Genomic DNA, 17,730 nt, shown 5'->3' with positions numbered 1-17,730 from the left:
GATAACGACATTTTTATATATTGATTAATGTAGCTAGCTAATAAAGTGGACACTCTAAATACAATTCGTGAAATTGTTGATTGTGGTATTGTTATTATATCCCCTAAAAGCTACAAAAAAATATATTTTTTATAGTTATTATTTAATAACTATAATAATTATATATATATATATTGGGAGTACAAATAAGTTTCCGCCGTTTACAAAAGACGGCGCCATTAATAAACTATAGTTAAAATTGTTTGATGTAAAACGACATCGTAAGACATCCGGCAACATCATAACCTTGAAATATTAGCGATTTTGTATCAGCATCATATATTTTTTTTTGTACGAAAATGTCGAGTTTTGAGCCGAATAAGCGTCATTTGCGGGAACTTTTGATTTACTTCTTTAATTTGAAGAAATCTGCAGCTGAAGCTCGTAGATTGCTTGTAGAAGCATATGGTGATGCTGCCTTAAGTGAGAGAAGTTGTGAGTGATTTCAAAAGTTTAAGAATGGTGAATTTGACGTCGAAGACAAAGAACATAGCGGAAGGCCGAAAGTGTACGAAGACGCGGAATTGGAAGCATAATTGGATGAAGATTCGTGCCAAACGCAAAAAGAACTTGCACTTACATTAGGAGTGACTCAACAAACAATTTCATATCGTTTGAAATCGTTGGGAATGATTCAAAAGCAAGGAAATTGGGTTCCATATGAACTGAAGTCGAGAAACGTTGAACGTTGATTTTTCACATGTGAAATGCTGCTTGCCAGGCATAAACGAAAGAGTTTTTTGTATCGTATAGTCACTGATGATGAAAAATGGATCCACTACGATAACCCAAAGAAGAAGAAATCATGGGGACTTGGCCATGCTTCAACATCGACAGCCAATATTCATGGAAAAAAACTCATGTTGTGTATTTGATGGGATTAGCTTGGTGTCGTGTATTATGAGTTGCTCAAACCGAACGAGCCCATTACTGGGGCTCTCTACCGAACAATTGATGAGATTGAGCCGAGCACTCAAGGAAAAACGCGCCCACTACTACTCCAGGCATGACAAAATTATTCTCCTGCATGATAATGCTCGACCACAGTTGCGGCGGTCAAAACCTACTTAGAAATACTCAAATGGGAAGTTCTACGCCATCCACCGTATTCTCCAGACATTGCTCCTTCCGACTACCACTTGTTCCGATCGATGACGCATGTTCAGAGAACAGCACTTTACATCATATGAAGATACTAAAAATTGTATCGATGATTGGATAGACTCAATACATGAAGCGTTCTTCCGACGCGGTATCCACATGCTACCAGAAAGATGGGAAAAAGTAGTGGCTAGCGATGGCCATTACTTTGAATAAAACATTATGTACCGTTCTTTCACAATAAATACTTAATTTTTTATAAAAAACGGCGGAAACTTATTTGTACTATAATTATATTGATGTTAATTTATAATTTATAGCAGCTTGTGAACATTATTGGACAGCATATGAATGAAAAAGAATATTATGTTATTCTGTTATAAAAACAAGTAGCATTGACAGTTTGGATATTAGCAAAAGCAGAATTATTTTTGGCAGTTGGAGATAGGTTTGACATAGTTCCTGGTACAGTACACTATTATGCAAATGTAATTAGAACATTATCTTCATTGTTGGGCACATATGTCAAGTGGCCAAATGAGGCAGAAATCCATATTATTTCAAAAGTAAGTAATCATGGATAGACAAAGTATATAAAATATTGTATTTAAATAAAATTATGATCAACTAAATATTGGAGTAATATTTTTATGTATATTTACATCTCCATGTGTATATAAATAAAATAATAATTACATAAGTATTGTACTTTATGTTACAAGTCTAATTTAAACAAATATAACTTGATATTTAAATGGAATTGAAATTATATATATTAAAATAATTGCATACACGCAAAATGCATACACAAAAATGTAATGAACAATATCTAAATAAGGTATAAACAAAAAATAAATATTTATCATTACATAAACAATATGCAAGTACAAAAATAGAATTATAAAAAACATTTTGCATGTTAGATCTTTAATCTTTATTTCTTTCCTTTTTTTTCTTTATTTTAATGAAATACTTCTGTAATATTTTGCCCATCGCTATAATCAATGATCTTGTGCAGGACCTGCTTGGTGTTACTTTTGCGTCTGTTAATGATTTTGCCGGAATCTATTGTCTATTGGATTGTTTGGAATTTTCTGTGATAGATGTATTAATACAATATATTATTACGTTTTACTATTTGTAACTGTACCAATTTTTTAATTGATTTACGTATTTTTTGGCTTCTCGTAATTTGTTTTTCTCAACTTGTAAAGTCTTTTTTAAATTCATCATAGTTTCTTTTGCCGATATTATCTTTGTTTTCTTATCTATAAAAGAATCTTATATATATAATATTATATATATAAATAACTAATAAGAAATAAATGCTTTACATGGTCGAAGCTGGATCTTAAGTGCTTAAAAAATTCAGTACCGCACATGTATTAAAAATTGCGCGAATTGATTTGTCGGATTTTAAAATCCCGATAGAATTATGTATATAATATTAGTATAATAATTTGATGCTTGAGGGCAATTTAAAAAGATCTTAATAATACTGATAAACATATTAAAATTTTACATGTAACACGAATAGTAGTCTTTTTTCCATCAGAACTATATGATGTGATAACTGCATTTTTTTATCCACTAAATTCCAAGACTCAAAATCGTTCGACTAAGAAATGACAATTTCTGTCTATCTGGATTCATTACTTCATTGTTTTCTGTCATACTGCTCAGTACATTATTCATGGCAACAGATTTATTGCTGTCAAATATATTATAAAAGGTATCATAATATTCCCATGAAATTGCACTTCCTCCAGTACTACTTATCTTATTATTATCATGTATCTTTAAATAAGTTTTTTCATGTCTCTAAAATTTTCTAGGACTTCGATATTTATTATATAACTATATTTGGTAAATTCATTTCGATCCATAATGATTTTTTTTTAATGTTCGGATTCCAAATTCAAAATTTAATTTTTCTTTTTGCGTATTTGTTTAACACTAATTGTATTGTACTGTGGGTCCATATGAATATCATCTAAAAAAAAGATATAAAATATTAGGTTACAACTTAAATATTAGACTAATTCTCTTTTGCAGGACTTCCAAGATCGCTCTCAAGGAATACCAGGAGTAATTGGTGCGATCGATGGTTGCCATATTTAAATAATAGCAGCCACATAACAATTCAGTGGATTATTACAATAGAAAAAGTTTTCATAGTGTTATTTTGCAAGGCGTATGCAATAACAAAAAATTAATTATAGATGTATATATAGGTGTGCCAGGAAGAGTTCATGATGTCCCCGTTTTCCGAAATAGCTCTCTTTCAAAACATTATGTATTACAATTTAATTCCAGCAAAATATCATTTAATCAGGGTAGCGCTTATCCATTAAGTCCCTTTTTAATGATACCATTTAAAGATAATGGTCATTTAACACAAGAACAAATACGATATAATAAAAAGTTAAGCTCTATTCGATTGAAGATAGAAATGACTTACGCCTTACTAAAAGGAAAAGAAAAGTTATTTTATCTAAAAATATTTAGAAATGTAGAACTTAGATTTAATTAATTATGCATTTGCATAATTTAATTAAATATTGCATTTTACATAATTTTATTATAATGGAAGAAGGTAATGACAATTACTTTAATGAGATAGAGGAAGAGAATGATCAGATTGAAAATAATGAAAATAATGAAATAGAAGATTTAAATCAGATAGAATATTTTAATGAGAGCAGTCAAGAAAAAAGGAAGATGATTGTACAAATGTTGTAAATAGAAAACTAGAAATGCTTCAATAAAATTAAATGAAATATTACGTTATCTATCATTATAATTTTTTATGAACATCAATGCTTTCAATGATATTATATATCACACCTTCAATTATATATTGTTCTTCCTTATATTCTATGTTTGTCAAGGTTACACTCTAGTAAAAATAACTTAAATTTTTTATACATATACAGAGTGTTCCATTTCGACTTTTGCATCGAAATATCTTGTAAAATATAAAAGATACAGGAAAATATTTCCAATAAAAGTTTTACTTCGAGGGGGACATAAGATGGTACCATTGGTTTGACCTTGGGTGGCTTTATTAAGGACAAGGTCAGGATAAAGTCACTTTGAATGAATTTTTTAAATGGAATCTCTCATTTTACATGTTCTTGTAGCTTACCTTAAGAGTTTTGCAAAACACTATAATAAACTAAATATTTTTTCATTAAGTACTTTTCGAGTTATAAGACTTGAAAATTACAGTACCATTGGCATTAACATTATCCGAAGTGTCGAATGGACGAAAACTTCTTGAATTTTGTTTAGGATCATGATCTGATAGATAAAATTTATCAAAATCAAGATCATTGAAGGTTGTAATTCTTACTTCCATTTTTGCACACATCTCCGCGAAGATCGTCGTGTTTATCAATATATGCGTGAAATAAGGCTATCTTAAAATAACTATGAATTCATGATGAACAAGATAGCCTCAAGTTGCAGTCCCATAAGATTTATCGCGTAACCGCGTATCGCGTAACCAATCAATAATCAGTAAAACGCGAATCACAACAGCGGATTACTTCTTTGCTTACGCGCCATACGCGATAAATACATCTCATGGGACTTTAGCCTCAATTAAATGCTTAGATGTGTTCATGAATCACATTCAGACTTTTCCAAGGCTACATTCCAAAACTCCCTTTTCGAGAAAGATTTTACTCTCTATGCTATAGTATACGTTACACATATTTCAAGTAAATTTTCCTCAGAGAGGAAGTTTTGGAATGTAGCTCAAATAAAATAATTTTGAACAAGGTATGCTATGAGTACTTGCTTTGAGTTACTTAAATCCTGCCTTCTTTTTTGACTATGAATCTAGACTATGTTCCAAAACTTCCTCTTCGAAAAAGATTTTACTCTATATGCTAGTATACGTTACTTGTACTATATATTTCGAGTAAAATTTTCTTCAGAGAGTTTTGGAACGCAGTCCTAAAGGGCATCTTAAGACTATGCTTAAAGTGAACTTATTCTTAAGAATAAGTTCTAACTATAAATATGGCTTTTATTATATAATAGATACTTTAAAGATGGCCATCCTTGTTTAATCGCACTGTTGATTTTGACTGTTAGGTGAGGAGATTTCAGGAGAGCAATATATCGCCTCTTTTAGTTTTCAAAGTTCTATGCGCGGCTCAACATTAGATAAAAATAAAGATGGCCATCCCCAGAGAAAATCAAGGGAGAATAGAACAGATAGTGATACTTTTCTCTGATGGATTCCGCCATGTGCATTTTCGCAAATGTGAATGTGTGTGTATGTATATACATATGTCATCCACATACTAGTGCAGTACAATACTAGTGTGCGCATCGTATGTTCCTATTATATCTCCTATTCACTTCAACGGTGTACTAAACATGGTGGTTTTCGGTGAATCCGCTCCATTCTCTTTGACCATCCCGTATTTTTTCCTTTTGTACTGTCTAACATTTCCACTTACACCTTATGCTTTGCCTGTTATATATATATATAAAATCTCTTTGATTGACAAAATCCACCAAAAAATGGTGAAAAAATGTTAAGCTCTGATTGGTTGCAGCTAAATATGCGCAGAAACACACATTATTACTCGTATTCATAGTCAGGCCTTATATTTAAGGTTTCCTTAAATTTATCTTTAGATACTCTACGAATTCGTTGGCTGCTATCTAGCCTGAGGAAGCCTTAAGTACAAGGATTGACTATGAATACGGGCACATGTCTACTTGCATCATGGGCTTTAAGATGATTTATATGAGCAATTGTTTTTTCGTTGGAATGGAATTAAAATTATAGTAATATGACATGTGTAATATATGATACATAAATAAAATTTTCAAATATACAAGTAAAAAAATGCCATTAAAAAAGGAGCGCAGAACTGCTAAAAATGAAAAAAAAACGTTAGAGGCAAAGAACACCATAACATGTCACTTTATCAGTACGCATTCATCACATCTAATTTAAATAAAGATATTATATGGAGGTGAAAACAAACATATATAACAAACTTTATATAATATTCCAATAAAGTACTAAATCTCATGATAAAAATAAACATTATTATAACATTATTATAACATTATTATAAACATTAAACATTATTATAACACTATATAAATAATTTAGTAGTATGTGTCATAGCCATTATTGCTTTTTGATGTATTTACATTCAAAAACCATTTTATAAGAATTATTAATACATAATTTATTATGTATTTTACAGCTCCAGGGCCTAAATATCGTCTTAAGACACTTGTCGGTCACAAAGATCATTGTATTTCAAGATATCGAAACCCAGCATATACGTTTGGAGGTCGTCGTGTCATCTTCGAAGTGGCAAAAAGTCCAAGACCGAAGTACATGATCAAAGAACATAGACCCAAGGGATTTACCTTTGGACATACCTTAAAACATCGTGGTAAAAAAATTTGATCATTTAAATCAAATCATACTCTGATTGTATAAAATATTGTTATAATATCCGAGGTAACTTTTTTTTTAGAATTTTTATACAATTTTTTTAGAATTTTTTTGTAAACTTCTGAATTTTTCAAAATTTGAATAACTTTGTAAGTTTTTAGAAAATTTTTTAGATTTTTTTAAATACAAATTGGAACACATTTCTAAAGTACTAATAAAGTTTATATCCTTTCTGGAATTCTTTATATATGTGTGAATTCTGAAATATTTTACAATTTTAAAATTTCTCAATTTTACATATAATTTCACTATTTCATAGTTTCTGATAAAATCTTATAAAAGATCCCGCACAAAATATACGGAAAATGGGTTCTGACTAATGACTGAATTTGTAATATGTTGTAGCTCTGATCGTGAAAAAAATCTCCACACACAATTTGGACACAAATCTGTTTTGACAGAATTTGATGTACAAAAACTGTTCATTATTTTATTTTGTGCCCATGGGGACTGTTGATCAGAACTACAACATATTACAAATTCAGCCAAATTAGCTGGAATCCATTTCATGGTCATATATTTTGTACAGGATCCTTTATAAGATTTTATTAGAAACTATGAAATGGTGAAATTATATATAAAATTATAAATAAGAAATGTAAAAAAGAATTGTAAAATATTTCAGAATTCACGCATATACATATAAAGAATTCCAGAAAGGATATAAACTTTATTAGCACTTTAGAAATGTGTTTCATGTAGTTCTTTGAAAAAGTTTCCGATATTTCTTTAGAAATTATAGAATGAAAAATTTTAGAATATTTCAAAATATACAGGGTGTTTTAGGATTTAATAGACAAACTGCAAAAGCATATTCTACATACAAGTGGGAATAAGAAAAAATCTTATATGAAATTTAGCTAGAAATGCTTTATTACAAACTTACAAACAAATATTGAAGTGTAAAACAGAAAATAATAGATTTTCCATTGTGCAAAATATTAATAGAATTAATATTAGGTGTAGGAAAAAATTCATGGCGTTTTTTTAATGTCATCTAACGGGAAAAACGCCACGAACTTTTTCCCACACTTAATAATAACGCATTTCGAAATGTCATCCTTGCGCAGCAATAGCTTGACATCGATATAATATGGAACTTATTACAGTATGAATTTCCTGAAAATTTTGTTGCTTCTTGTAACTGAATTATTAATTCATTGCATTCTCATACAGCACAGAAAGATTGCAGAAACATTGCAGAATGATTTCACTGAAACATTGTAATATTGCATGGTAGTTGCGACACATTGCTGAATCATTGTTGCAAAATTCCAACAATGTTAAGATGTCCGCTTTTCGTTATAATGCAACAAAAATTCCAGCAATATTGCAATGTAATGTATTTAGATAAATTTTTTACGAAGACTCTAAAATGAAAACTATTTCTATACATATATCTCACTAAATTTTTCTACAAATTGCATTTCTAGTGATATGTACTTTCCAAAAGCAATTTTTTATGATAATATCATAAAATATTCCAATAAATATATAGTATTAATTCTGAAGGATAAATTTATTCTTAAGGATAAAGCATGTATGTACCCCGAACAACTACAAATATATTATTCATATTAATATAATAATACAGTCGCTTGATAAGTTTATCATGGATTAAGTTAATCGTAATGATTCTTTTTAATTCGAAACCATTCCGAGTCAATTGAAATCGATTAAAAAATGACGGTATGAAATTTATCAATAAAGTTCGAGCGCTAGTTTATTCTTGCGTTCAGGTATAAATATATCATCACATAATATTTCGATAAATCGTTTTCAGCAGCTTAATTGCTTAAAATCTTATCCGATAATGATGCATTGATTGTATCCAAACTTATACAATCTTTTGATTTCAAATATAAAATAAATATTTAAAATAAATATATATTAAAATATAACTTAGCTAATGAAATAGCCATTAAATAATAAATCAATAATAAAACAATAAATTTTTTATTTAAATATAAAATATAAAATAAATTATATTAATTATTATATCATAAAAACTATTAAACTAAAAGACTGTACTACATAAATATTGTAAAAACTTATATTTTTATATTATTATTATTGTAACAATTAAAGAATTACAGTTTTGCAATATTTGTTGAGGAATATTACAAGCATATTACTAACATTTTGCAGGCATATTGTTAATTTATATTTCTGTAATATCTCTGCAATGTTACATTACAATCTATAATATTGTAACATTGCAGCAATATTGCTTTAATCTTCTATGCTATATTAAATCTTTACGCGAAGTCACCTTTGTACTATAAACCTTATCTTTTAAAGTTTCATATAAGGAAAAATCAAGACATTAAATCTGGCGATCCTGAAGGCCAGAGGATCGGACCTCTCAATCAATCCATCTTTGAGTGTAATTTCCATCTAATCAGTTCCTTATTGTCTATTGCCCGTATTCATAGTTAGGCCTTATATTTAAACAACGGATTTTGCATTGTAGAAAATGACAGTGTATATTTCATGTATGGAAAGGTCGAATGTGTTAATTTCGTATGTATTCACATCATATTTACTATCTTTAAATGACATATGGCCGTATTCATAATCACTTTATACTTAAGGTTTCTTTAAATTTATCTTCAGATGCTCTACGAATTATTTTACTATAACTTTTGAGTATCTAAAGATAAATTTAAGGAAGCCTTAAGTACAAGATCTGACTATGAATACAGCCACATGTCGTTTAAAGTAAATATGATGTGAATACATACGAAATTAACACATTCAACCTTTCCATGAAATGTACACATTTATTTTTTGTGCAATGTAAAATTCATTGTTTTCTATTTCATGTTCTGTTTCAAATTTGTTTATAACTTTGTAATAAAAGCATTTTTCTAGTTAAACTTCATATAATATTTTTTTCTTATTTTTGTAGAATACACTTGTATAATATGCTCCCATAGTTTGTTCATTAAATCCTGAAACTCCCTTATAAAAAATTCTAAGAAAAGAATATAATAGTCTGAGAGGTGATGACACAAAAATCTTTATTTGTTATCGCTTGAAACCATCATTAATTCATCATTTATTAGGTAAAGATGAAGGAAAGTAAGACTTCCCTCCATGGTTTTAAAATTGATAACGTGTGATTGAAGTTGTAAAAATTTTTTTACTTTTTTCTTAATATGTTATCTGCTAACTATATTTGTTTCTAGTGATAGTTTACGTCAAAAAAACCAATCGGAAAGTAGATGCTATATCGTTTCTATGGGTTAAAGGGGTTACTGAACTAAGCTAAAGTGATAACTTTTTTAATGAAAAAAAAAATTTGTTACCGGCTGTTTTTTTGGACACTACCTATTTTCACTAAAACTGCGAAACATACAAAAATACAAAAATATACATGCCATAACTAGTCTTAATACTCCTAACGTGTCGAATTTTAAACTAAAATGTCATGATTTGTTACCGATCAAAAAACGAAGTCTAACAAATAACGGTAACAAATGACATTTTAAGTTAAAAATTCAACACATTAGGACAAGCATAGCGACCCCTTAGGTTTACTCAAATGGTACGGCATGTGTATTTTTGTATGTGAAAATAGATTATTATGCAATATTTCAGTAACATTAAGTAATATTTCAATAATTATTCTTTTTTAGTTTTATTAATTGCTAATTATTGCATATTATTGTTTAGCATCAAATTCTAAAATACATATGATAAAGTTATGATAAAAAAATATTCGTTTAGAAAGCACATCCAAGGCTATGTTCAGATTCCCGAGTGCCACTTAGGAATTATACTTCATCCTTGTTATTTATCGAACGTTAAACAAGGATGAAATGATAGCTAGAGAATATCTAGGTGGGAATCCGAACAAGTCTCGAAAAAGTTAAGAATCTCCAGAAGACTTGCTAACTCCATTTGCGTACTCCTTCTTATAGGATTCTTTTTCCTTAGGAGAAACATATCCCTCTCATGGCGGGGCCGCATACTTATTTACTAAATTGTAATATTGTAACAATAGGTATATTGCAACATTTTTTACAAAATATTAAAATTACAATATTTTGTAATATTGCTGCAATATTTTTTATCCAAATATGGTGAACGCTGAATCCTCATATCGGATCGGCAACAGCACTTTGACACCGAACGCTGATTGATGAACAATGGAAGTAAATTTTAATTCTAACTGGCTTTTCACTAATCAGCACTCTGCATCAATGCGCTGTTGTCTAAAGCTCCAAGTTAAAGTCACGTTATCTCAGTGTTAGACGGTTGAGTTTCAGATATATGAGCATCCAATGTAGCTTTAGTAACGTACCGGCCACTAGTAAATAGGAGATCATTATTCGCTCAGGATTGAAAATGTTGAAAACTTTAATATATTTTACATACTTTACATATATATACATATATATAAATATATATATTTCTATACATGTATACATGTAAAATATGAAAAATATATTAAATATATTATATATATTAAATATATTAAAATAAATATATTAAAATTTTCAACATTTTTGAAAAAATTTTACATAGATGACTAATGATCTCCTATTTACTAGTGACCAATTTCTAGCTACATTGGACGCGCATGCTTCTGACTGATTCATCTAACAATATAACGTTATCTCCTTTTTAATAATTAATTAAAAAAAGAATAACATGGCTTTAGCGACTTCACCGTATTTGGATTCACATTATTACAAAAATTTCCTATTAACGCTGACAATCTAGGTCCCTAGAAAAATAGAGTCTGGCCATCGGTCCATGTTTTCGATTGGCTTATTAATTTGTCCTCACTATGTATGAATCACAAGGAAATGGCTTATTGAAAAACTTGTGGACATGAAATAATGCAAAACATTATTATTAATGTATTTCATATTATAATCATAAGAAAATGTTATTATATAGGGTCTTTCAATAAGAACGCTCGATTTTTAAATGTAAATAAAACAAGTTGTGTGTGAGATATCCACTCAATTTTTTTTTTATTTGGAAGAATACTTTATGGCATTAAGTATGGAATATAACGTCGCTCAAATGTCCGCCGCGACTTCGCTTGGTGACACGTATTCGGGCGGTCCAATTTTCGATGACTTTCTCGCATAAATCTGGCTGAATTTGCTGGATGGCGTTTGTTGACTTTGAGAGCATCAATTGTTTGCGGTTTATTCGTATAAACCTGCTATTTAAAATAACCCCCAAAGGAAGAAGTCTAAAGGCATTAAATCACATAATCTCGGTGACCAATTCATGTCGCCACCGCGCGAGATAACTATGCCGTCAAATCGCTCGTGCAGAATGTCCATCGTGACATGCGGTGTGTGGCACGTAGCGCCAATCTGTTGGAACCACATGTTATCGATATCCATATCATCCATTTTAGGCCACAAGAAGTTGCTTATCATCGATCTGTAGCGCTCGCCATTGACAGTTATGGCAACGCCCGCTTCGTTTTGAAGAAGACGGACCGATGATTCCGCCAGATCAAAATCCGCACCAAACAGTGACTTTCTCGGGATACATTTGGAGCTGGTGTATCTCGCGTGGATTGGTATCGTCCCAAATTCGACAATTTTGCTTGTTCATATATCCATCCAAAAATGGGCCTCATCGCTAAAGATGATTTGTTTGTCGAAATTTGGGTTAACTTCCAACTGCTCCAGAACTCAATCAGCGAACACATGGCGTTGTCTATGGTCGTTTACCTTAAATTTATCTGGGTCAATTGAATTTTATAGGGGTGCAGACCCAAGTCCCGACGCAAAATTCGCCAAATTGAAGTCGCAGAAAGGCCAAGTTCTTGTGAACGACGAGAAATTGATCGCCTCGAATTTTTCCGTACACTCTCATGCACAGCAGCAATGTTTTCAGCAGACCTTGCGTTTCAGCGTACTGGTGTTGGCTGATTATTTATCGAACCGGTTGACTCAAAATTTCACCAAACGTCGAATAGTCGATTCGGCAGGACGGTTGTAGCGAAGATAAAAATCACGTAATGCGCGGAATGTTTCTCGAACGGAGTATTGATTTTGATAATAAAATTTTGATTTACACACATTGCTAAACACTATGATCTTCCATGATGATTTGCCATACACTACTAAACAATTCACAACCAATTCGACAGATGTCACTTTAACAACATGGCTACTATGATCTAACAAATTTCGAGCATCCCTATTGAAAGACCCTATATAATTATAAAGAAATAATATATAGTTATGAAGAAATATACAATCTGTTTAATAAAAATTTCAAATGAAAACATAGTTTCAAGCAACAATACTACTAGTATCAAATGTGTTTCGCGCATTTACAAAACAAGAGACGTCGGTGGGAGAGTAATAGAAACGAAATGTAAAATCAAAATAACCTATAGCACAAAGTTGCACAAAATTTGCAGCAACACTTCTGCAACATTGCAGCAACATTACATGTTACAGCAATATTGCAAAGATTTTGCAACGATATTATTGCAAATTCTGTGCTGCATAAGAAAAAAGCCCAGCAGGTTTAATAATTGGGGATGACGCAACATTTAAACCAAGATAAGACAAACACGTTTGTCCCAATTTACGATTATGAAACTAACTTCTAAATACGAAAGTATAAACTGTAAGCATTAAAAATATATCCTTACTACTTTTATTTGCTATTTTGAGGGCATGGCCCTCAAAGATTTTTTTATACGGACCCTAATGCCCGTATTCATAGTCAAATCTTGTACTTAAAGCTTTCTTAAAGGAGGGAGTGTAAAAATGGCCAAAATTGACCATGAATAGATAAAAGGTGCGATTATCATTTAAAAAGTCTGTAGATTTATGAAAAAATATTTAGCTTTATCCAGGAAAGCTTGGGAAACCTTCCAAAAATAAAACTCGTTTAAACGACCTTTATTATTTTTGGAAGATTTCCCATGAGTTTTGGAATGCTGCTTGCTCATCGAGCGATTGGTTCTTATTCATGGATCCACAAATAAGAATCAATCGCTTGGTGAATAGGCTGCATTTCGAAACCATGGGAAATCGAAAAAAAAGTTTTGCAACCTTTCTGTGACCGGCTGTATACATACATAACATTTTTCACTTTTCATGTTTTCGCTCTAGAGAAAAAGTTTGTGTTGCAATCTTTCTGTGACCGGCTGTACATGTATATATACACACATACATACAAAAAATTTTCACATTTTCACCCTAAGAAAAAAGATACATAATTGATACCCAGAATAGATTAGGTCGGCGCAAATCGAAACGAATCTCTAGCACGGATTTTATAATTAAGCTGCATTCAAAAACATCACTCTAGTGCTTCCACGAATCATTTTATTCTTGTGTTCACCCAATAGGTCTGTTTTGTATTGTGCACTTTTTGAACTGGTGCATATAATGCAATAAGTTGAAGTGAAACAAATATACGTTTGTTTCATTTCAACTTATTGCATCAGAATACAGCAATAAAAAACAAATCTAATGTTAAACAAAAATAATATCACGGTATAAGGATATACACATGGAGGATAAAAACCAAGGAACCGAACTTATATGGACGAGGCCATTAAAAAGTGTCGTCAAAAGTAATCATTTGAATTAGTTCGATTTAGATGTCGTTTTCTAGATTTCGTTCCACGACAATGTTCTCGCAATGGTAGGTCATACCAAGTTTGTCATACATGAAGAATGCTCTATTCTTCGTGCAGTTTTAATAATAATTTACGTCTTCCTATTATTGTCAGAGCATAATCTCAAAGAATAACGTCTCTATTCTTAGGTTATGTATGTATCGATTGTGTATGCGTAAGCAAACACACATAGCCTAAGAATAGAGATCTTATTCTCGGATCCCCGAGTGCAGCTCTCAGCCTATTATCTCATCTTCGTCCTTCTCTGCGTAGTAGTCTTTCTTCTTCCAATGATGTAAGACGACAAGTTATAAAACAACAATTCAGCTACCGAGTAATTTTAAATCTAAATGTAAGATTAATTAAAAAAAAAGTTCTCACAAATAAATTAATTAAAGAAATGATTAGCGCACGTTCGAACGCGCGTCCGCTTGCGCGCTCGCTCTTTGCTGGGAAGATCTCCCCGCTCGATGATCCACGACAGTGACGGTCAAAAATTGTCATGTCACAACATAATACATAAGAAATTTATATAATTATCCTCATAGCAAAAGATTATATTCATGTCACAATAGAGTCACAATAATTAGGAAGAAATAAATATAATGTCATTGTGATTATAACAAAATAACATATGTTACAAAACAATCACACATCACATGATATTGCTGTAACATTATGGTACATTTATAATAAAGCGAACATTTGCACGTCACCATGACGTACCCAGCAAACGTTAAATATTCTTAAAATATTCATAAAATATTTCTAAAATCCCCTCCCCCCTTCCAAAAAAAAACATTCCAAGAGTACTCTAAAATATTCCGAATATTTACAGTATATAAAAGAAACATTCGAAATGTCAGTTAAAAATTTCATTTATAACATATGTCATTATATATTTTGAGAAATATTTTCATAATATACAAATATTTTCTGCAAAATTTTAATTTTTTCAAAATTTCCGAATCAGGTTGTCCGTAAATCAATTAAAAAAAAAAAATTTACTTTGGAAAACACATTTAATGTATTTCCACTTTGGAACCCAATTTTGGGGCTCACTTCAAGATAAATGTGCTTCCTTATGTTCTCTCTCAGGTGATTCTTGTTTACTCTTCGCGCGACCTTCTGTCAGCGAAGATGTGTACTACTCGTTCGCGATTTTCGTGAAATATACAAGGATTTTCGTGGAATATACAATTCATACAATTTTGAACATTTCATCGACATTTGCACATTCTATGATTCTATATATATTCATTTATTGTTTCGGAATATTTGGTATATTAGGTATTTTGGTATATTAGTAAAAAGAAATCCATTATTTTTTCATGCAAAAATAATGATTTCTTTTTACTACCTAATATATTGATAGTACGAATCGAATTTTCTATGAATATTTAGCGTTAGCTGAACATTACAATTTTTTTTTAATGGAGGATGTATAAGGTGTCCCAAAATTACCACCAAATATTTTGTGCTCATGTAGAGAACTGAACGGAAGTCGAAAAGCCTTATATCATTTTACAATTTTCGCAATAGTTAATAAGAAATTACTAAAAATCGCTGAATATTGATTTTCAATCATTTTTTACTCAAGTACTATCAACTTTACAGAAAAACGGCAAGAGACAAATCTTATTAATTCTTCTCAGAGGAATATTCCTCTCAGAGGCTCCTCTAAGAATTTTTTCAGAATTTTTTTTTCAACTTTTTAATCCTGTATTTTCTTATTGGTAATTATTTTTATCAACATGAGAAAATGTACTAAAAAATTCTGAAAAAATTTTTCTACACATAACGTAATAGCAAAGAAGAAAAACTCCAAGTTTCCAATAGTACGACGTAGTGTAACAAAGAAAAAAAAATCGAAGTTTCCTATAGTTTATTATGGGGAGTAAGGCCTATATCGCGATGACTGACTCCCTGAAATCGGCCGATGAGTCAAATTGGAGGGGGAAGCGCTTAGCAGCGCAGCTGACTCGCAACTACTATTTGACATGCGAATGTATGACCGGATAAATCCTCCCATTGTAAAAATTATTATTTTAAATCGTTTGTATTTCCTACGATCAGTTTTGAAATGCAATTAAAAAGATTTGTGAGTTATTCTATTATTAGGTATACAACTTTGCTTCCGCCGTTTTTTTTCCGAAATTCGAGGCTTTATTGTAAAAAACTGGTTATACATTTATGATTCAAAGTATTGTCCATCGCTGGCCACTACTTTCTCCCATCTTTCGGGTAGCGTACGAATCCCGCGTCGAAAAAACTGGTCATCTTTTGAGGCTATCCACGAATCGATCCAATTTTTTACTTCTTCATAAGACCGGAAGTGCTGGTCAGCCAGGCCATGTGCCATTGATCGAAACAAGTGATAGTCAGAGAGAGCAACGTCTGGAGAATATGGCGGGTGGGATAGAATTTCCCATTTCAACGTTTCCAAGTATGTCTTGACCACTTTCGCAACATGAGGTCGAGCATTGTCATGCTGCAAAATCACTTTATCGTGTCTCTCGTTGTATTGCGGCCGTTTGTCTTTCAATGCTCGGCTCAAATGCATCAATTGCGTTCGATACCGATCGCCTGTGATTGTTTCAGTCGGTTTTAACAGTTCATAATACACTACGCCGAGCTAGTCCCACCAAATACAGAGCATGACCTTGGACAAAATCACCGTTCTTGAAGCGTTGAAACCACTCACGACACGTTCTTTCACTAATAGCGGCCTCACATAGTATTTGATACTATAAGTATTTGAGAGCATTCGATGAGCCTCAGCCGCATATTTCTTCATATTGAAGCAAAAAATTAAAACTTCCCGCAAATGACGAGAATTTGGCTCGTAAACTGACATTTTCAATCGAGAATAACTTTATGCAGACACAAATCGACTAATGTTTCTATGGGGTTATGTTGACAGATGCCCAAGTTTATTGTATGACGTCTATGATCTATTTATTTCGACCAACACTTACTGTTAAAGCCATCTATAGGAAAACGGCGGAAGCAAAGTTGTACACCTAATATATAAAATATCCCTGAAGAACACAATGAGAAATTATCATTACATACTAATATTCCTACTTTATAAAAAGTTATTAACTTACATAACATTAATTTTATATGAACGGATGAATAAGCTATTCTTTTTATATAAACCTGAACTAACACAAAATTCCCACAATAATTCTCTCAATAATTCTTACTCTAAAAATAATATAACCATATCTAACTCCAACTTTATAATATATCTCTGTTAATCTAATTAACCCATACCTTCCTATTTTTAATAATACGCCAGCTAAAACTATTGACCGGGGCTTCAACATGGATCTTAGGTAGTCAAACATGAAATAAATAAATACGTATTTTAATAAAAAAGGCCATATACATTATTAAAAATCCTCAAAAAGTAAATTTATGACTACCTATAATTCTCACTATTAATCTAAATTTCACAGTTATCCCA

General features: G+C 31.1%; 1 protein-coding gene across 1 annotated transcript in view; it reads left to right on the top strand.

Annotated features, from left to right (window-relative positions):
* Nucleotides 1-1,296: 1,296 nt before the first annotated feature.
* Nucleotides 1,297-17,730, top strand: part of LOC108686996 (outer dense fiber protein 3-like) — a gene marked incomplete at its 5' end in the record, with an annotated part of 19,443 nt that continues 3,009 nt past the window's right edge. The window contains 2 exons of the mRNA XM_018192552.1: nucleotides 1,297-1,313; nucleotides 6,379-6,575. Coding sequence (XP_018048041.1) covers nucleotides 1,297-1,313; nucleotides 6,379-6,575 — 214 coding nt within the window. The remainder of the gene's footprint in view (nucleotides 1,314-6,378; nucleotides 6,576-17,730) is intronic.

This window comes from Atta colombica, unplaced genomic scaffold (assembly GCF_001594045.1).
Source record: "Atta colombica isolate Treedump-2 unplaced genomic scaffold, Acol1.0 scaffold101, whole genome shotgun sequence".
Lineage (NCBI taxonomy): Eukaryota > Metazoa > Arthropoda > Insecta > Hymenoptera > Formicidae > Atta > Atta colombica.
Note: the sequence above shows the minus strand (reverse complement) of the source record. Positions and strands in the feature narration are given on the sequence as shown.